At 30.0% G+C, this 23,350-nt stretch overlaps 2 protein-coding genes across 2 annotated transcripts; both read left to right on the top strand.

The window, feature by feature from the left end:
• Window positions 1-13,234: 13,234 nt before the first annotated feature.
• On the top strand, window positions 13,235-15,309 carry LOC130676558 (uncharacterized). The gene is made up of 2 exons (XM_057482881.1): window positions 13,235-13,365; window positions 13,453-15,309. Exons 1-2 carry the CDS (start codon window positions 13,240-13,242, stop codon window positions 14,002-14,004), a joined length of 678 nt encoding a protein of 225 aa, XP_057338864.1. The 5' UTR covers window positions 13,235-13,239; the 3' UTR covers window positions 14,005-15,309.
• Window positions 15,310-15,885: 576 nt separating this feature from the next.
• On the top strand, window positions 15,886-22,978 carry LOC130676550 (uncharacterized). Its single transcript, XM_057482870.1, has 3 exons — window positions 15,886-16,166; window positions 16,254-16,779; window positions 21,528-22,978. Exons 1-3 carry the CDS (start codon window positions 16,044-16,046, stop codon window positions 22,919-22,921), a joined length of 2,043 nt encoding a protein of 680 aa, XP_057338853.1. The 5' UTR covers window positions 15,886-16,043; the 3' UTR covers window positions 22,922-22,978.
• The last annotated feature ends 372 nt before the right edge of the window (window positions 22,979-23,350 follow it).

Genomic DNA, 23,350 nt, shown 5'->3' with positions numbered 1-23,350 from the left:
ATGAAAAAGAAACTTTTTTAAAATTTGTTTAAAATGATGATAGTAAATAAAACTTATATAAATGTCATTCTGTTTAAGGGGTTTTCGAAGAAATAATCACTAATAAGTGGCCAAAAAAGTAATATCAAATATTATAAATTTTAGTTTTTAAATATATATCCTCTTCGCAAGCTCCTTTAGGATGTACTCTAATTATCTTTACAACTTTAGTGTACGTCCAAAGCCATAGTGCCTGTATCAGTCAAGACACTTTTTGCACTTGTAAATATTATTAAACATATATTAAAGAGTACGTGAATACAATGAGAATGAATAAAGAATTTTTTGAAGCAAAAAAATATAAAAACACAAAAAAAATATTAAAAATATATATATAAATAAAAAGAAAAAAAAAAGACGATTTTGACTTCGATTATAGTCATAAAATATCCATTGATTTTTTTTTTTTTTAATTATGTATTATCGGTTTCTCTGATCAAGAGAAAGTTAGTTTATATCGTTCTATATATAAATATATATAAATGTATATATGTTTGCACTTATAATCAGATGTCGCGTAGAAGGCTGGAGTGAAGCGAAAAAAAAAGATTTTCGTAAATCTTTTATGTGTACAGAACAAAAAAATGTTACTAGCAGTCGTGGATGTATCCTTTATCAAGATTTTAAATCCTTAGCAATAATTCACGATTCTTTAATCTTTTTTCATTAAAATTGTTATATATAAATAATGTTCACAATGAACACATTTAAATTGCATTACATTATTTGTCATTTACACGAATTAAATTTTTTTTAATTCATTTCCTTAATTAGTAAGGTAAAAGCCCCTATACCCGCTCAGTACCATTAGTCGCTTACTTTAACTGGTTGAGGCGTTTTTTTATAATTTTTATAAAAAAAAAATTACTACTAAAAATATTATTATTGATAAATAATTATTTGTGAATCTAAATATATTAAAATATGATGTATTAAATTATTTAATAATAGATTATAAATTTAAATTAAATGACTGTTTTCAAAATCGCGCTCAGCCGGGCATTTTTTACTTTAACGTTCATTCGTTAGATTAAATTTCGGTTACGTCAAATTTTTTGAGAATTGTTATAACTATATCTTATTAAATGCATTTTTAAAATACATGAAATTTTATATTATGAAAGAATAAAGTAGTATAATTTATAAATTATTTTCCAAATCAATAAACTTGTCATAGTTTAATTGATATTGTCTTTGAGCGACTATAGGGCCATTAAGGTGAGCCAAAAAAACCAACCTATCGAATTTACGTCTTAAAAAGGACCTATATATTGAGAAAATAATTCTCCCATTGGGCAAAATTTTTTGCTCAATTTTAAAAAGTGTCGGTAGCCATTTGAAATTTCCCATTTGAATAACATGTAGAAAAATTTCTTTTATTACAAATATAACTTTTGAACCATGTGAGACAAAAATTCGGCTCTAGAATATTCATGTAGGGCATTAAATTTCTTAAAAGAAAGTTCTGGGAGTCGAATTTGTAAACTTGATATTTCGTATACTAACAGGCTATCAAAGCCTAGAGTAAACAGAATCATACAAATTTAAGGCTTTATTTGAATTTTCCAAAAACTTTTCTTTTATTGTGATCGATAACAAAATATTATTTATCACAACGTGGATATTGTTGGTGATTTCATTGCTTCACATGTAGAACAAATTTTCTCGTAGTATTGATATTTTTAATGATAAAGCCTTAAATTTGTATGATTCTGTTTACTCTAGACTTTGATGGCCTGTTAGTATACGAAATATCAAGTTCACAAATTCGACTCCCAGGACTTTCTTTTAAGAAATTTAATGCCCTACAAGAATATTCTGGAGTCGAATTTTTATCTCACACGGTTCAAAAGTAATAATATTTTTAATCAAAAAAAATTTTTTTGCATGTTATTTAAATGGGAAATTTCAAATGGCTACCGACACCTTTTAACATTGAGCTAAAAATTTTGCCCAATGGGAGAATTATTTTCTTGATATCTAGATCCTTTTTAAGACATACATTCGATAGGTTGGTTTTTTTGGCTCACCCTAATGTTCATGTGTTGATCGAGTAATGGTACATCACAACTTTTAGCGAGCGACTATGGGTTCACTCAAGGACCTTATTTAAAAAATTAATAATAATTAATTATCAAGATAATTCTTCAAACTCAAATTTTATTCAAATACTCGAAACTTCAACAAATAACTATAAAAAAAAAATATGGTTTTTCATTTTATTTATTAATTTATATTGAGTGATTTAATCTCACTCCAATGAAAAGTGAGCGGGTATAAGGGCTTTTACCTTAATGCGAAATTAAATTAATTTTTTAACAAAGAAATTACACGACGTGTTTTTTATGTTTTATTTTTATTTTATTACAATTATTCTTGTTAGAAACACGTGTATAAATATTTATAATTACGTCAGACGATCTATGTTCGTATTCTCCATGTTCACGACCGGTTTCCACCTACGACTCGTACGGACGATCACTATGGACTCACTCGTGCATGCGAATAGTATACATGGACTTGTATAATTTACATATTTTTTGTTTTAATTCGTCACAAGTCAACAGTCAACTAAATTTTTTATTTATCACAATATTTTATATATCATCTTTTTTAATGTAATAATAATAATAATAATTATAATAATGCATATTAAATATTAATTAATCAATGATAGAATTAATTTTATAGTTAAATTTATATTTATATCGGATAGACTGTTGAGATTACATTGTGCAATGTAACAAGTGAGGAGAAAAATTTTAAACTTGATAAAAATATAAATACAATTCTTATTTAATTAATAAATAAAAAATAAAATAAATGTGTATAATTGAATACAGATAAGTATAATTTCTATAAAATATTCCTGTAGAAATATTTAATAATAAAATCGAAAAAAATCCACCGAGAAAGAAAAACAATGAGGAAAATATATCCTTGTGTAACAAATAAATTGTGTATAACATTTCCTTTAATTTTAAAAATTCATTACATTAAAATAGTTATATTAGTTAACACGAGCAACCTGCAGTCACTACGTGACTGCCCAAATATCACCACTAAATTTATAGAATACGCAGAAAAAAAGGATTTCTTGCCGCAACAAAATTTTAATTTGCACCAAGAAATTTTATGCATTATCAATTAAAGACAAAAATTGTCTTGGGGCGAGAAAAGATTTTTTTGGTCAAGAAATAATTCCTTGCGTCAAGTAATTTTTTCTAGTTCTAAATAAATTTTTGTTTTCAATTCGCAATGCAAAAAATTTATTGGGGTAAGTAAAAATTTTCTTTAGGCGAGTAAAGATTTTTTGTGTCAATGAATCCTTTTTTTTTCTATGCACACTTTTTTGGCTTTGAGAAGCTTCCTAAAACCAAAAGGGAGCATAAAAATCTGTTATTTTGGAATAAGTAACGCGATATAAATAATATAGCTATATATTCAGTGACATTCAGTCATATTTAGTGACAGAATACTTAAAGTATTAATTTATTTAAAGAAAATAAATACGATCGCCTTTTTTTCCCGCGTAATTTAAATGTAATTCGAATGATATAGATAAATCTATTTATCTCAATACTTGGCAATTGAAAAGAGTTTAAACTATGAAAAGGCACAAATTCAAGTCAAGACCTATATAATGCTGGCAATTTCAATAACATTAACTAATTCTATCATATAGATATGGCGGGAACAACATTTTCCTTATTCAGTTAATAATATAGATAACTGTATATTAAACTTAATTAATAATCATTATTAATAATTATTTATTAAGTAGCAATTATAAAAAAAAAATATATATACAAGCTATTTTTAATTTAATAATATAACTATCAAATATTTCTACCGTCTCGGAAATTCCTTAAATAAATTATTTTATTTTATATATATATATTTTTTTTTAACTTCCCGCTAAGAAAATTGTAAATTTTCAAAAATTCGGGAAGTTATTGGTTTCGGTCCGATTTACGAAAATCGAATTTCCATCAGATGTCGACGTTTTGAGGTCCTAGGAAGCTATTCTGACTAATTTCAAGATGATGTCCGAGTGTATGTATGTATGTATGTACGTACGTACGTACGTATGTAAATACCTGTATCTTTTGAACGGATGAACCGATTTTGAACTTTAAGGTGCCATTCGACGCGGATTGTCAATATCTTGAAGCCGAGAGAAAATTGAGCTTGATCGGTAGGGCTCGTTCAGAGATATTACAAAAATAAAGTTTTTTCAAAAATGTTTTTTTTGGATAACTTTTAATGTGCTCGATGGATTCATTCCAAAATGGACTGGGCTCTAGAGCTTAATAAGCCACGTCGAATGTCACCTCAACCATCAAAATCGGTTCATTCGTTCAAGAGAAACCGTTGTCGAAAGAATTAAAAAAAAAAATTTTTTTTATTTTTCCTGAAATATCTCAAAAACGACTCGATAAATCGAATCCAAAATTTTATCAGCTTTAGAACTTGACAAAACGCGTCGATTGCCGCGTCAACCATCAAAATCGGTTAATTCGTTCGCGAGATATCGTGGGAGAAAGAAATGCTAAAAAATGGTTTTTTACAAAACAATGGCATACAAAAGTATTTGCGAGCTCGTAGAGCTCGAAAATGTATTCACAATAGTGTTTTCGAGCTCAACGAGCTCGAAAACAGCGGGAAGTTTTGGGGCTGGCCCGCAGGGTCAACTGACAGACCGATTTTTTTTTTTTCAATTAATTATTTATAGATGAAATAATTCATCAAGGTCACATATTGTTTCTATATTAACTATCAGAGACCTGTAGCGTAGTTAAGAATTTATAAATTTCAAACAGTTGGTAATTTAAATGACGGTTGGTTATTTAAAGTAAGAGCGGGGAAAAGGCGGCGCCACGCCACCTGGTGTGAGTGAGTGTCAGAGTATCTTTAAAGCCGCGGTATTGCCAAGTTTCGTTCCCCGTCAAAACTGAATTTGAATCAAAACAATGAAAAAATGTATAAATGTCATAAAGAATATGGGGCATTCCATACCAAATCGGCCACTTTTTGAGATCACCCCCTCCGATATTTTTGAAAAATTTATATGTTTTGAAGGCTGATAAAAAACGCTCTCATGAATTTTTTCAAATTTTTTTGACTAGTCGTTTCCGAGATACCGATTTTTTTTTTAAATACGAGGTTTTTTTTTTTCAAACGGTTATAACTTCGCGAAAAATACACCAAACGGATCGTTTTTTTTTTTTTTTTTAAATTTTCGTTTTCGAATGTTCTTTCAAGAAAAAAATACGTTTTTATTCTTAATCAATTCCTTCACTGTTTATTTTAAGTTTTAAGCAAAAAAAACGTTTTTTCGAAATGTATGCCCCCTTCGATTTTTTTGAAAAAATTCTCTCAAAAAACTTGGATGAATTTAGATAATTTTGAAATCAATCCGATCGTGGGCAAACAATTCGTTCTGTTTTTTTTTCCCTTAATAATATTTTTTGACTTAATTCGGCCAATAAACATTCTCAGATCGGTCTATTTAGCTGCTACGATTTTTTTAAACACTGTGCCGTTCGGAGTATACTATTTTTTGAAGTTTTTCTATTCATTCAGTAAATGAATTTTAAAAATCAACTAAGAACTACTTATGAGTTATCTTTAAACCTAGGAGAGGTGGCACATGGGCTTTTTGAGACAATAGCCAATAAGGAAAAAAAACCCAGGAAAGGATAGTAAATGAAATTGATCCGCATTTAAACCTCAAAGTAATAAACGATGTTTATTTTTTTTGACATTTAACCAATTTATGAATTTTAAATTCAATTGAATTCGAGTCAAAAAAAAATAAACATCGTTTATTACTTTGGGGCTTAAATGCGGATCAATTTCATTTACTATATCTTAAAGTAAAAGATATTTTTTTTGGAGCAAGATACATTATTTTTTTGTAGTAATATTGCATTTTTTTTGGTTAAAGAAAATAAAATTTCTCGGAAAAAGTACTATTCTTTTCACGCAAGTATTTTTGTATTCTCCGACCAAAATAACAAAAGTTGCTTAAGCAAGAGAAAAAAATTCTTAAGACAAAAAATCGATATGGAGAAGGGGAAAGTCACCGGTGCTGGCAGCAACAGCAGTAGTTCGGTGCTCGCCACGAGATCGCGCCTACCATTTGTAGTGTCCCTGGTAAGAAAGATATTCTAGAATTGTTAAATTCCACATTTCAGTACGATTTTGTTCTAGTACTCCTCTGTCATTTAACTGAGCGATAAGTATATACCTTTTTGAATTGTATTATAGTATTTCCTATAATACATCATGACTTTAATATACAATATTAATGTTTGCTTGAATAATTTTCTCGAAATAAAAAAACAATAAATGAGCGATATATTTGTGCACGTGGTTTGTTCACATAATGGAACAAAGTCCAGACATTTCGTGGCATTTCCAAACTGGCTGCATCACTCGCAGTTCTTTCTGCTGAATCTTTGGCTTCACTTGCCTAGGAACCGTAATCAGTTCCACCTCGTCCTCGACAATGACAGGTTCAGGCACCAGCACTATCTTCTTCCTGGGCACCATTTTCGTCTTTATATTGACGCTAATGGTTGCTCTTACCCGTTGAATGTTCACTGGACGATAATTTAAATTCCCGTCCAGCTCCCATGTTGGCAAAAAAGTGTTGGTTGAAGCCACTTCACTGGATTCTTCAAGTTTTGGTTTTTTGCATTAAGCATCATCCTCAATGTCAAAAATATCGGCGCACCGCTTGGATCCAGTTGTAGATTGTGAACTTGAAGATAAAATACACTGAACACTCATGATGATTCGCTTATAAAATTGAATGATCGTTACGATTATTAAAGTTTGGAGTTGAAGCTTTTGCTTACGCTCAGAGACAACTTGATTCGAGTTTGAAACTGAATGGTGTTAAAATTTTAGGGACCGGCGTTTAAATGCACTGCAAAACTTCAGGGAGGGGATTTTCAAACCAATGGGACATTTGGTCCTACACATCAGTAATTAGCTCTTTATGGTAAGGGTCAATGAGTACTTTACATTGTCCATTACTTTCCCATTTAGACTCATTTTAAGATTAATCCTAAGAATTTGTGCAGATAAGAAAAGGGACTATCCGGCGACATAAGTATACCTGTATGTTTGCTGCTTTTTCTGGGAAAAAGTACATTGTACTTAGGTACAGGTATATAACATATAAAGTAATGACTAATGACATTTTGAAACCATCAAATATTGAGTACATTGTTTACATAGTATTATCTATTGACTAAAATACATTTATACTTACACTGTAAAAAGAGCGGTGTTAAAAATGGACTCATTTTAACTCCGCCTGGTGTTAAAATGAAATTACACCGGTGTAGGAAGCGTAATTCGGCGGTGTTAAAATATTAGTGTAAAAGCAGAGTAATCGGTGTAAAAGCGGAGTAATATCGATGTAAAAGCGAGGTAACCGGTGTAAAACGGGGAAAGCTGCGTCCGCTTAGAGTATTAACTTTAAAGATTATAAAACACAAAAAATGTCAGTTCTTTATGAAAATTAATAAAAAATATCATTTATTAACCAGTATAGTGATCGAGTAAATAAAAATATTCACAAAGTATAATATCGCGTGCCAAAAGCTAAAAGGGCGCATAAATTTTCTTTTCATCGCCAATTGATTAGTAAACATTTTCTACGCTTGAAAATCAAACATCGTTTTCGAAAAGCTAAAAGGGCGTATAAATTTTTTTTCTGAAAATTTTATTAAACAGCTTAGCCAAAGTCTAAAAGAGAAAAAAAAATGCTACAGTCGAAAAGGTGTATTCTAACTAATACGTTCTTTTAATATCCAAAATAAGAAGTCTTAGTAACTCTTCAAGTAAGTTCTATTAACTCAGAATAACTCTTCTGGAAGAGTCCAAAATCTTGGAATTGCTCTGACTTTATACGTCAAATTAAAAGTTATTCCGAGTTTATAAGACTTTTTCAAACTTTTTAAGAAAAAGTAAAAATCTAAGAACTGTTATTCAGACTTATAAATAATTATTTTCAGTTTTTACAGAGAAATTTTTCCACAAGGGCAGTGCAGGAATCTCCAACTCTCTGCCCTTGTAATGTAATATACTATTTCACATTGTGGAAACTGTCAATCTGAAACTGTCAATTTTACAGTTTTTCGATGTAATAATGACATTAAAAAAATACAAAATTCACTTAAAAAAAAAAATATGAAATTTATATTAGAAAAATAATTGAAATTGTTATTATGAGTAAAAATTTTACATTTCGTAAAATGTAAACAATACATCAAAAAATATTCTAAAAATTTAAGTTTTAACAAGAAAAATTAGGTATTCATGTAAAATAATTGTTCAAATCTGCAAACTATAGAAAGTAAACAGCATTAAGATACATATAACTATAATAATGAATGTTAGATTTATAATATTTATAATAATAAGCATATTGCAAGTAACAGCTTGAATTAATTTCAATTATCAAATTAATTTTTTTAACACAAAAATGTTTTACAAAATTTTCCCATTAATTATAAAGCATGTTCAGTTACGATAAACCATTGATCATATTTTTTAACTAAGTAGACTCGAAAATATGAGAGACCATAAATCGTATTCTTCTCATTATGCTCTTTTGATCATCATATAATGTCATCTATCTTGTTCTTTAGTTTAAATCATATTATCAACTAAAAAATTGAAAAAACACATTTATTAATGTTTTTCTCGGATATTTTATATATTATTGCTCTGAAATGAGTTAAAACTTATTTAAATCTTGATTTTGATCACTGACAGTGATCTCTGCCTCAATACATCTATTTTATTGAACATAATCGGGAATTAAAATTCAAAAACCATTCTTTATTAATGATTTTCGATTCTTAAATTTTCAAACTTTAGAATAAAACGTAACTTGTTAGAACTTGAAAAGCTCATAAAAAACAATTGCATGCGACAAGATTTTCGAGCTCGAAAATATATTCACACTAATATTTTCGAGCTCTGTATGTATTTCTTCAACTTCATACGAACTAAATTTGTCATTATTAACAGATTATAATTTTAAACGATTATTTCTTATGAATATATTTTTCTCAATTTATCTATAAATTGTCTTATTGAGAGGTTTGCATGTTTAGGTTTCCACTATATAAAATGGTGTATTACCGTACGAAGGACGGTGTGGCTCAATAAGTTATAGATCAAATTGGACGGAATATAGTATAGGGCCGGATAGCTCAACTGGTAGAGCACTCGGCGCGATACCGAATTGGTCTGGGTTCGATTCCCAGTTCGGGCTATCTATATTTTTCTCAATTTATCTATAAATTGTCTTATTGAGAGGTTTGCATGTTTAGGTTTCCACTATATAAAATGGAACTCGTAAGAAAGGGAGCTCGTAATTATTCCGTACCTTGTGGAAAAGGTCTTATAAAATCTCATAAAAAGAATTAGCTATGAGAAAACGATCAGTATTTGTCCACGAAAAATCTCAAAAATTCTGATACAATTATTTTCTCATAGATGGTGCATCCAAAAAATTTTTTTCTTAAAATTCTCATATAAATTATCAGAATCTATAAGAAACAGAAGCTGTGATATTGTGATTATAAGTATTTATAAGTTTTCGAAAAATGTAAAATTTACAATTGAGTAGATTTTGGAAATGAATAACATTGTATGGGACGATTTCTGAAGTAATCATACAAGATTTGATACTTATTAATCAATGTGAGTACAGTCATTTTCCATATAGACACGAAAAAATTTATGAGATTGATTAAGTTATAGTTTCTGTAGTATTGATTAAGGTTTATATGCTAAATTATTGAATTTTTTAGCATGAATTCAAAAAGTTTTTATTATGTATACTCAAGAATATTTGTATGAGTATTTACGCGGAAAATCCTTAGCAATCTATTCACGAAAAATCTATGTAATTGAGTCCGTTTATTTATTCATCAAAAATTACTCAAGTAAACATTAATATTTAATATTAAAGTCATGATGTATTATGGGATATACCATAGTACAACCCAAACAGGTACTTGTTGGTCTGTCAAATGACAGAAGAGTACTCGAGAAAAATTGTATTGAAATTTGGAATATAACACTTCTGAAATAAATGTCTTACCAGGGACACTACAAATCGTAGGCGCGATCTCGTGGCGAGCACCGAACTACTCCCGCTGCTGCTGCCTAGCACCGGTGACTTTCCCCTTCTCCATATCGATCTTTTCTCCCGAGAAATTTTTTCTCTTGGCTTAAGCAACTTTTGTTATTTTGGTCGGAAAATACAAAAAAACTTGCGTGAAAAGAATAGTACTTGTTCCGAGAAATTTAATTCTGTTTAACCAAAAAAATGCAATATCGCTACAAAAAAATAATGTATCTTGCACCAAAAAAAAAAAAAATCGGTCTGTCAGTTGACCCTGCGGGCCAGCCCCAAAACTTCCCGCTGTTTTCGAGCTCGCTGAGCTCGAAAACATTATTGTGAATATATTTTCGAGCTCTTCGAGCTCGCAAATACTTTTGTATGCCATTGTTTTGTAAAAAACCATTTTTTAGCATTTCTTTCTTCCACGATATCTCGCGAACGAATTAACCGATTTTGATGGTTGAGGTGGCAATCGACGCGTTTTATCAAGTTCTAAAGCTGGTCGAATTTTGAAATTGATTTATTCAGCCGTTTTTGAGAAATTTCAAAAAAACCAAGGAAAAAATTTTTTTTGAATTCTTTCGTCAACGGTTTCTCTTGAACGAATGAACCGATTTTGATGGTTGAGGTGGCATTCGACGCGGCTTATAGAGTTTTAGAGCTGATTAGATTTTGGAATCAATCCATCGAGCAAATTGGAAGTTATCCAAATAAAACTTTTTTGAAAAAATTTTATTTTTGAAATATCTCTGAACGCACTCTACCGATTAAGTTCAAAGTTCTACGGCCTCAAGACATTAACAAGCCGCGTTGAATGACAGCTCAACGATCAAAATCGGTTCATCCGTTCAAGAGTTATGAATATTTACATACATACATACGTACGTACGTACGTACGTACGTACGTACGTACGTACGTACACACATACATACACTCGGACATCATCGTGAAATTAGTCAGGATAGCTTCCTAGGACCTCGAAACGTCGACATCTGATGGAAATTCGATTTTCGTAAATCGGACCGAAACCAATAACTTCCCGAATTTTTGAAAATTTACAATTTTCTTAGCGGGAAGTTAAAAAAATGGGGCAAGATACATTACTGGGTTTGTAAAAAATCACATAAAAACTTATATTTTCACTCATCTCCGAACAGTTAAAATATTTAAAGTACAAGAAATAGAGATAATATTAGTATTTTTGGTGTAAATTCTTATAAAAAAAAAATGAAGTTGAGCAATTATTTTTGAATGAATCTGATAAAATTAATATTTTATGTGAATGGAAATTATTTATAAAATCTCATAAGTACTCCATAATATTTTATAAGTAATAGCCTTCTAACTAAAACTTACAAAAACTCATAAATCACATAGCTTTTAAATTAAAATTAAATCTTTTAAGTTTTTACAAGTTAATTCGATTATAGATTTTCTTACTAATTCTCATAAAATTTTTATGAGAAAAAGGTCTGCATTTGTCCATGTGATTCCTGATTCAGTCTCATAAAATTTCGAAGAAATACATGTTAAATATTTTCTCATAAAATATGACAAATATTTTATGATATTCAATAAGATATTATCTCCTAGGATAACTCTTACTAAAACTTATAAATTCTGGAAATTTCGTATAAAAAAATAATGTTATTGAGATTTTGTAAGTATTATAACATCGGAATTCGCCTGATCAATTCTTATTGAAAATAGATTAGAATAAATTGTAAGAATCTTATAGAAGTGAAAGTACTTGTTCAATCTCATAATTGTTGGCGGAATTCGAGTCACAAAATCTCATAAATTGAAAAATCTTACTCATTCTTTTAAAAATCTAGTACGGAAATCATGATAGGAAAACATCAAAAGCTTTGACTCATAGATTCTCATTAAAATTCATATGAGAATTTTTTTAAATCTCATAGATATTTTCGAAGCTCATAGATTCTCATAAAAAATATTCAATATCTTATCAGAATTTATAAGAGCTTTTCCACAGGGTAGTTAAAATACATATCTAAATATAAAAGACCTATCTTATAGATCAAAGTAGTTCATCACGATCAGTCGAAGTGAACCATTGCATTTAATTTGCGTTTATAAGTTTTCTAATTATATTTTAAATTAAATTTTATACGATTTAATAATTAATTAAATTTTTTTTAAAAAATAAGTAATTAGAATGGCGAAAAGTAGTGAACAAAATTTTGAAATTAAAGACTTTTGTACTTCAATAATTATAAATTGCCAAGATTTAACAACTCTTGAAGGATACATTACAAATTTGGTAGAATCATCCAACAAAAATAGTGTGACTAAAAATATGTGGCTCGCTTTCTGTCGAACAATTCTACAAAGTAACCAGCCAATCAAACAAAAGTACTTTAACCTCATTAAAAAGACCTTAACAAATAACATCGAAGTTATAAAGTCTGAACTTCACGAATGGATATCGGCTAATAATGTAAAAAACTGGGAGTCCCAGTCTGGGACACGACTAAAAAATTAGAAAACTATCAAGCGTTCACTAAATCAAAAGAAGATTTAGTCCTACAACTTACAAATGATGATCCTGAGCTTCTTGATTTAATTAAAAATTGTCCAGAAAATTCGTTGTTTCAAGAAAAACCAATAATTATATTGTAATATAAACTGTGGTATATTATTCAGTATAATTTTAGGATATAAATTTTTTTCATGCAGGCATTGATTATGAAAGTGCGACCGAATTTAAAAAATTATTAGCGCCGCATCCTCTAGCGCGTGGTAAAATGGACTTTGCATGACAAATAGCGCGTCAATTAGATAGATGTTACACGGGTATGCACTATGATGCGTTGAGATAACAGCAACTAATACGTAATAATTAATTTTTATGGAAAATATATTTTTTTGCTAACATCAATAGTTGCCATGGATACTTTGTTTTCATATTTTTATGAGCATTGTAAGATCGCTTGTACTAAAAAGTATTCTACTGTAGCGCATAGACGTATTTTACAAATTCTCTGATAATTATTGAATGTCGCGACACAGGACTGTGATGATGTGGCTCAAAAAAATTATTGTATGTTATTATTGTTTGTTCACGGTTAATGTTGCGTGCAGTAGTTTTAAAATTTACGATTCATCACCAACAAACACATCAACACGTCTTACTAATCATGCGGTAACTTTGAATACTTATTTAATATCCTTATTTAATAATATAAAATTTTTAATGAACTATTGAATAATTTACTTTTATTACCAACAGAGAGAACTAGTTGACATGTGTTTTACAAATAATTCGAATTCTGTGATTATAACTGATGATTTGTATCGTAACGGCTATAGAGATGAAAATCTGTCTGACGAAAATGATAAAATTTCGTCAGTGATTATAATTACCAGCAATTTCGAGCCGAGTAAGATCACAGGGTTAATACGTTCTTACCCAACGTATGTCTTACCATTCGAATCAATTAAAAAACTGAAAACACTCATTGAGAAGTTCAAATCATCGACAATCTGGAGTGTAACATCGAAATTTTTAATCCTCGATACGACAAAAGAGCCACGTTGTGCGAATGCTGAAAAAATATTAAAATTCTTGTGGAAAATAGATTTATTGTTTTCGTATTACATGTGTTATGATAATGATAAAGATTCGACATTCTTTTATACTCTAAATCCATTCACGAAATACGCGCCACCACCGTGGGTCCAAGTAGAAACAACTGACGAATTTAGCAATAAGAAAAATAAAAAATTAATACTATACAGTCTACAATATTCTACTGGTATTCAATGTAATTATTTTTTATAATAAATTGATTAGTGCAAAAAGAGTTGAATTTCGAATTATGAATACTACACTGAAAAAAAGTGTTTCGTTATCATAACGAAAAACGGGATGACATATCATCTATACTAACTAAAAAAACAAATTATTTAACAGCAATGAGTGAACTAACTTTCAATCTTCAGTTACTTGCACGTACAGTAGTTGTATTGGTATTCATAATATTGGTAATAGTAATTAATAACAGATTTAATATAAGTGGAGCTATTTTGGACGTGGTGAGACTGTCCGCGAGCATGGGGATTATGACGCCTTTGGACCAGTTATCGATGAGGATTATTTACTTTGTTGGTTTCTTATTCATATTCCTAGTGATGCCCGAGGTTCAAGGACATATATTCGCAATATTATCGAATCCTACTTCGCCTCGCAACATGGAAACGTTAGCAGATTTATACAATAATAGTTACCATGTTTATTACGATAGAAAATTACACAATGATGTTGTTAATGAAAAATTGTGGGTTACTAATGAAGATCAAAAATATTTATACCCTTCGGATCAGTCTTATGCAAGAAACTGTTCACTTGTAGCTCAAAAAAATTCAACTACAGCGTGCATCTTCTTTACAAGTAAACAAATAAAATATGCTTTGAAATCAAAGAATTTACATGTTTCGAAAGAGGCAGTATTTAAAAAATATTTTGTTTTTTGGACAAGAGAGCATTGGGCTTTATAAGCTAAATTGGATAAAGCAGGTTTAAAGCCTAGGGAAATGGGTTTATTGAACTATTTTGAAGATAAATGGATAAATGATGAATCGAAAAAATTAAAAAGGAAAAATAAAATTGAAGAAAGTAAACGTTACAATCAAGTTGATTTAGAAAATTTGATATTTCTTTATGTTTTAATGGGTTTGACTTTACTCTGGAGTTTATTAATTTTTGGGATTGAAAGACTCTTTCATAAGTATTATGAATTCCACTGACAGTTTCAAATGCGGAGAAATTTTGAAAAAAAAAAAAAAGTCGCTGAGATCGCTGCCAAGGATTGTTTTTTTTTCCTGGACGAATAGTTCTTCTCAACAGCCGCAAGTAATTTTGTGATTAAAACTAAGTTTCAATCTCAAAAAAGTGCCATTCGACCATACCCACAATAGAAATGTATATTCCTTATTTCAATCAATTTATAAATTTTTTTCTTAAGTAGATTTCTCATAAAAATCTATGATATAGACTTAATTTAGATCCCACGAAATCAATTCTTGTACCCTTGAAGCGCACTGTAAAATAAAATAACAAACTTTTTATTATTAAAAAAAAGTATTATTTTACTAAACTGAGGTGAAAATTATTTTCTTCTTTATCAATCAATAATATTAATACTAGTTGAGTGCTATTGAGTGGATATGATGCGTGTGAGGAGAATAAAAATAATAAACAGCAATAGCGAAACATGCATAACATTGAAAGTTGCAGTTGGTTTAAAATCGATTGCTATACCAAAAATACAAATATGTTACGATAATAGAAATTGAGCTACTCATTTTAAAATGGTACTCCTAATCTACCAACACAATTATTTTTTAAACTTCCCGCCATGAAAATTTAAAATTTAAATAAAAAAAAAGAAGTGATTGGTTTCAGTTTTTTCCCTGTATGATTATGGATTTCATATTGCCTCGTTTTGCTCAGTGTCCTCTTATATTTTCAAGCTGAAATACATAAAACTTTTGAAATTTTTACACGCCCGGGAACTTACTTTCATAATATGAAATTATAGTGAGTATTAAAAAAAAAAAAAAAAAAAAAATTTCTACCTGCCAATCAATAGAAAAGGAATACTCTCGCTTAATATGATTAGCTGAAGGATACTCGGTAGGTCAGTCGTAATAGATACTTCATAGAGAGCTGACATACAACTCATATTGAATAATTTATCCCTATCACATATGACATTGTATACCGAATAACTAGACAAATTCAATATAGTTCTGGTTAGTAAATACTGTTTGCTAAGTAGTAATAACTATTGGTCAGCAATTAGATTTTGAAGCGTAATTATGTGGTTTAAAGGACTCATTGTATGTTATTATTATTTGTTCACGGTTAATGTTGCGTGCAGTAATTTTAAAATTTACGATTCATCACCAACAAACCCATCAACACGTCTTACTAATCATGCGGTAACTTTGAATACTTATTTAATTTCCTTATTTGATAATATAAAATTTTTAATGAACTATTGAATAATTTACTTTTATTACCAACAGAGAGAACTAGTTGACATGTGTTTTACAAATAATTCGAATTCTGTGATTATAACTGATGATTTGTATCGTAACGGCTATAAAGATGAGTATCCGTCTGACGAAAATGATAAAATTTCGTCAGTGATTATAATTACCAGCGATTTCGAGCCGAGTAAGATCACAGGGTTAATACGTTCTTACCCAACGTATGTCTTACCATTCGAATCAATTGAAAACCTGGAAACACTCATTGAGAAGTTCAGATCATCGACAATCTGGAGTGTAACATCGAAATTTTTAATCCTCGATACGACAAAAGAGCCACGTTGTGCAAATGCTGGAAAAATACTAGGATTCTTGTGGAAAATAGATTTATTATTTTCGTATTACATGTGCTATGATACTGATGAAGATTCGACATTCATTTATACTCTAAACCCATTCACGAAGTACGCGCCACCACCGTGGGTCCAAGTAGAAGCAACTGACGAATTTCGCGATGAGGAAAATAAAAAATTAACACTATACAGTCTACAATATTCTGAAGGTACTACATTTAATTATTTTTTATATTGAGCAGTTGTCCCCCTATAAATTCATTTTTTGATATTTTTTTCTCTGATTATGTGGCTAGAATCTGGATTTTGGCCCATTTTCGCCTATTTTCGAGGCCAATAGTTCTCCTGCTAAGACTCCATGGCTTCCCTTAATTGCTATTGTCATTTTTATAGTGCAGGGGGTCGCTCTCGACGCACCTGAGTAGTTGTCGCTCTATAACTTCGTTTTCAAGATTTTTTTCTTACGACTAAATCGCCAGAATGAGTTGCTTGCTTTGAAGTATGATGGTATTGTTATAATAAATATCATGTGTTTCCGTAACCAATCGACTTCTCAACTGCGACACAATTTTGTTTGTCATTATAACAATTATATTTGTTACCGTAGGCCTATTGTTTCTGTCTATATAAAGAAATTGTTCGTTATCTCGTCTTTTTTTATGAGGACGACACTCTTCTTCTCTGTGTTGCACCGTTAAAACGTGAAAGTAGATAGGCTTATGGTGCTTCCCGACTAGAAATGTTAGTTCGGCAGTGATTAGGCCCGAATAAGGCATGCTAAATTCTAGACTTGCGCCAAATCAGGCAACCGCATAAGGCTCGCATCGTATACAAGCCATATGCTTATACATAGAAATTGGCAGTGTATGGTCATGTATAACTGTAATGATCATATAAACTGCTTAACTAAATTAAATTTTTTTTTTTTTTTTTTTTCATCGTTTAAAATTATTTTTGCAGAGCAGTTATCATCAGATGTGCTTATTTAATGGAATTTTAATGTCCAATCAAATTAGAAATTTTTAATACAAGGAAAAACGCGAAACTTATCAGGGACCGCTATCGTGGGATTCGAACCTGGGACCCTACGTACGAAAGACCGAGGCTTTAACTACTACGCTACACTACCGATTGTGGCTCCTAAGTTTATTTATGCTATTTAAATATTATTCGGTACCAGCCAGGAATTCCAAAGATATGCCCGGGAAAAAATGATTTTGCCTAATTATATATAATTATATATGTTTATATATGGAATATATATAATTATATATGGTATTATATATAATTATATATGGTTATATATAGACCTATATATAATTATATATGGTTATATATAGACCTATATATAAGTATATATAGCCTTATATATAATTAGACCTAATTATACCGGGAAAAAAATGATTTTGCCTAATTACATATGATTATATATAGAATATATATGGTTAGATATAGACCTATATATAAGTATATATAGCCTTATATATAATTAGATCTAATTATATCCCGGGACAAAATGATTTTGCCTAATTATATATGATTGTATATGGAATATATATAATAGTATATACCCATATATAGTTATACATGGGTCTATATGATTATATCTGATTAGACCTGACCTATATAGACCCATATATAGTAATTTTGATTATATTTTAGATCTTTAGATCTATATATAATCAAATATAAATTAATTATTTATATATATATTGAGACAAATCGCTTTTCGTCTTCGCGATTTTTACCAGCAGCCACCAGAATTCGCGGGTTGAACCCTGGCTTAGGCTGGCCTCTAACAAATTTTATTTTACTTGGACAGAGCAGTGGGCTGGGGTTCTTTCAAAGCAAAGACCCGCAGTTATTCAAACTCGGCAACGCAGGTTAAAACTTATCAACTTACCTCACGGCTTATAAAATTATAGGATATTCTTATAATGATGGTGAAATTACTATTTGTAACTCAATTTATAATTATTAAATCAAACTATTCGGTAGTCTTACCAGTATTTTAGGATAAGGATATATTAGAAGGCAATGTATAATGTCAAGGGTTGATATTATAGAATTATGCAAGTTTATTGCCAATCGTAACAGAGATTCATTTACTTACATTAATTTCCGCAAGGTACAATAACGCAGTCCTGGTTGGAACGCCGGATACGCAATCCGTAACCACGTGGAGTGACGCCTTGTTGTACACTGATTTTATTACTTAATTCTAATATTATTACCGCGAATGTGTCGCCGGTAACGTATAATGTTTTCAATATACTTAAATTTAATTATAATTACTAACTAATAAACAATAAAAATATTACTTTGCAAGTTAATTGCCAGAAAGAAATATAGGGTTTACAGAATATAAAGTACGTGAATATTGCAAGTATAATTGCCTGATTAATAATCGATACTAAATAATACAGACGTCTGAACGCTAATTGATCCAGGATCGAAGTCATTGACTGATAATTTTGGGCGTAGGGCTAGCCTCGGGACCGTCCCCACTTCACCCTTACGGACATGCGTCGACGTGACAATCAGTCATGTGACCATGTCACTTTGACTTGTGTAGTTTCAGACGGCAACGAGACGGGGAAAATTGGGAACCGCAAGGCTGAGGACGAATATGACAATTCACATTGTCTCAATATATATAAGTTAATATTTTATTTATAGAATATATTTAATATTTAGTTTTCCTTATTTAATATATTAGATGCTCTATGGTCTTTATTGATATTTAATAATCAATACTCGTTAAATGCATTATAGTTTTAGGTTTATATTTACAGAAATAATGATTACAATTTTACTATAAATTATAATTTTAAAATATTTACGAAGCGTTACATTATATTTTTCAGTCTGTTAAAAAAGTAATAAACTTATGTATAGTTAATAATACCCAGTTACCAAACAGTTTTTAAAGTGTTTGGTTTTTTGCATACATAATTTTCAACTCTTATGAGTTGTGTTAATATTTTAACATTGGAATAATTAATCAGCATTCTCCTATCACTTTCTTTTATAGGAATTACATGCTCAATAATAGATTTGGTTTTGATGCGATATGATATATATGTATTATACATAATCATATCTAATTATATATGAGTATATATAACTTATATATGATTATATATAATTAGACCTGGCCAATTTTCAGATCTAATTATATATAACGTATTGTATATAATCATATATAACCTATATATAATTATATATAATTAGACCTGGCCAATTTTTAGATCTAATTATATATAAGGTCTTATATATAATTATATACACTAATGCAAAAAATTAAAGGAGCAAAAAAATTTTATAAATTTTTTAGTGATTTTTGGAAGGCTGTAACTTGGTGAAAAAAAATCGGATCGAAAAATTAAAAAAAGCATTTTATAGCTTGAAATCTCTAGTTTAGGTGTATTTTTTTCAAAATTTTTTAAAAGCTCCGATTATTGCGCAAACATGAGAAATACCGCGAGCCAAAAAATTTCTAAATTTTTTTTTTTTTTCCGAAGAGCCCACGGACCGCGGAAAAATTCTTTCAACTAAACAAATGCATACATCGTTTAGCAAATTTATTCAGCTTCAATTTGGTTTTTTTTTTAACCTCGTAGGACGATTTGTCGCAGAGATATCAGCCTTCAAACAAAAAATGATCCTTTTGGCTTTGATCTTCGATATTTCAGGTACCAATGATCGCACAGAAAGTTAAAGGGCGGCGTTGAAAACTTGAATAAATTCCCTACAAGACCCTGTCATCATTTTTTGAAAAAAAAAATTTTTTTATTTTTAACATCCATTAAAAGAAAGTACAAAAAAATGACTTTTTTTGGTTTTTTAGTAAATCAACCGCTACTCTGCAAATATCGATAAAAAAAATAATGTTGCCAGGGACTTTTTTAGCTTAATGTACCTCCAAGACCCCTGTAAATTTTTAAATTGATCTATCGAACCGTTTTCTGGGAATCATCGATCAAAGTTTAGCTAAACAATTAAAGGAGCAAGTTTTGTTCCTTTAATTGTGTAATCATAATCAAAATGAAAAAATTTTTTTTTTTCGACTTTTCTCAAATTTTTGCGTTGGTAACTCAGCAAATGCAAGAAAATGACAAAAAAAAAATTTAGAACACAAAAAACAAGTTTCAATTTTTTTTTTTTCTTCGATTTTTTTTGACATTTTCGAAAACCTCATTCGTCCCAAATCGGTGTTTTGGCATGCCGCACTGGAATTCCAGTCGGGTATATATATATATATAGTGTAGTTACCATTGCTACCTACCAGTCAGGAATTTCAACATTAGGCCTGAGTACGGCCTTGCCACAGACTTTCCTAGTTTCGTCTGACTTTGGTATACCAAACTTCGGCAAACCTTAGGTTACCATTGCTGCCTACCAGTCAGGAATTCCAATAGTATGCCGTACTTCGGCAATGCCACAGGGTTTCGTGATCGCAATCGAATCTGGAATTTTTCCGGCATGCCAATGTTCATTTTGCCTCATGAAAATCTAATAAGATACGAATCAGGCTTGCCTTAGTTAGGCAAGCCTAGTTCGGGCCAAACTGATTTTTTTGGCAAGCCTCACCAAAATTTCTAGTGGGGTAATGGTATAAATGCCGCAAATTACGCTGAATTGTCACATTTTACCGTAGTTCCTCGTAAAATTCCGAAAATTACTGTAAGTTGTGGCAAATTTGCCGTCGTGATTGATCTATTTTGAATCTGCTAGGGTGAATAATATTTAAATCTATCGGGAAAGGAAATAGTCGATTTCTCGAAATAAGTTGTTCGAGAGTTAAACGTTTCGAGTTACGAACAGACCAAGAACTCTGAGGCAACTAATAGGCAGACTGCTCGCTAAAAATATATTCTTTTTTTCGTAATAATCCTCCACTATTCAGTTCCACGTATATAAAATTTATTCACAACATATATCTATTAACTTACAGATGCAGAGGTATGTGAAAATATAACCTTTGACAAGGCAAAATACCTGGATGGTCATAAAATAAAATCCTCAACCTTTCCTAGTTGGCCCCATAATACTAACGAAAAGATAATGAAACAGAAGGAAAAATTATACCTCGAGAAGTCAATGAAAAGTAAATATATCAATTTGTATACTTCGTCTGCGTATATTAATGCTACACTGACAATAGATTTTATTACGACGAGTAATCTAAAAGAATCAATTAAAAAAGGTTACATCACGGAATTAGCTAATAACAAGTATGATGTTTATAACAATTTACTTCAGTTAGCAGATGTTAATTATAAGTATACAGATATCATAACAAGATACAGCGAAGCTAAATATTCCATACTAACTAAAAAGACAAATTATTTAACAGCAATGAGTGAACTAACTTTCAATCTTCAGTTACTTGCACTTACAGTTGTTGTATTGGTATTAATAATATTGGTAATAGTAATTAATAACAGATTTAATATAAGTGGAGCTATTTTGGATGTGGTGAGATTGTCCGCGGGCATGGGGATTATGACGCCTTTGGACCAGTTATCGATGAGGATTATTTACTTTGTTGGTTTCTTATTCATATTCCTAGTAATGCCCGAAGTTCAAGGACATATATTCGCAATATTATCGAATCCTACTTCGCCTCGCAACATGGAAACGTTAGCTGATTTATACAATAATAAGTACCATGTTTATTACGATAGAAAATTACACAATGATGTTGTTAATGAAAAATTGTGGGTTACTAATGAAGATCAAAAATATTTATGCCCTTCGGATCAGTCTTATGCAAGAAACTGTTCACTTCTAGCACAAAAAAATTCAACTACAGCGTGCATCTTCTTTACAAGTAAACAAATAAAATATGCTTTGAAATCAAAGAATTTACATGTTTCGAAAGAGGCAGTATTTAAAAAATATTTTGTTTTTTGGACAAGAAAGCATTGGGCTTTAAAAGCTAAATTGGATAAAGCAGGTTTGAAGCCTAGGGAAATGGGTTTATTGAACTATTTTGAAGATAAATGGATAAATGATGGATCGAAAAAATTCAAAAGGAAAAACAAAATTGAAGAAAATAAACGCTATGACCAGATCGATTTGGAAAATTGGATATTCTATTTTATTTTAATGAGTATGACTTTACTCTGGAGTTTATTTATTTTTGGAATTGAAATACTCTTGCATAAGTATTATGGATTCTACCAACAGTTTCAAATGCTGAAAAAATTTGGAAGGAAAAAAAGGTCACTGAGATCGTTGCCGAGGACAGTCTTTTTTTTCTGGGCGAATGGTTCTTCTCTACAGCCGCAAGTTATTTTGAAATCATTGAGTGTTAACCCAAATGAACATTTTGAACTCAGTTAATTATTTATAAAACATATTGTTCCAATTGTATTCGCACCGCACACTGTAACACAACTGCTGCAATTTTTAAATAAATTCACTTAAAAAAAATTATTCAAATTTTACCTCATAGAGTCTGTACCAGACATAATTTTTTTACGTCACCTGCATGACAGTCGTACTTTTCCGTCATAGGAATAGGAAATTATACACCAAGGGAGGAAAGTAGGGCATTATTATAACTTTTATTGTGAGTTATATATTAAAAGCTCATCTATTACTTTGTCATAAAAAATTTAATTATTTAGAAATAAAAATCGCAGGACTCATGGGAAGTTTCTATGTTACATGATTGTTATGAATGACAATGAAGAATCATCGTAATAATTATGATTTAAAAATTATTTTCGGTACACGGAGAAAAAAATATAGTAAATTTTACTAAAAAAT

Source organism: Microplitis mediator, chromosome 10 (assembly GCF_029852145.1).
Source record: "Microplitis mediator isolate UGA2020A chromosome 10, iyMicMedi2.1, whole genome shotgun sequence".
NCBI lineage: Eukaryota > Metazoa > Arthropoda > Insecta > Hymenoptera > Braconidae > Microplitis > Microplitis mediator.
Note: the sequence above shows the minus strand (reverse complement) of the source record. Positions and strands in the feature narration are given on the sequence as shown.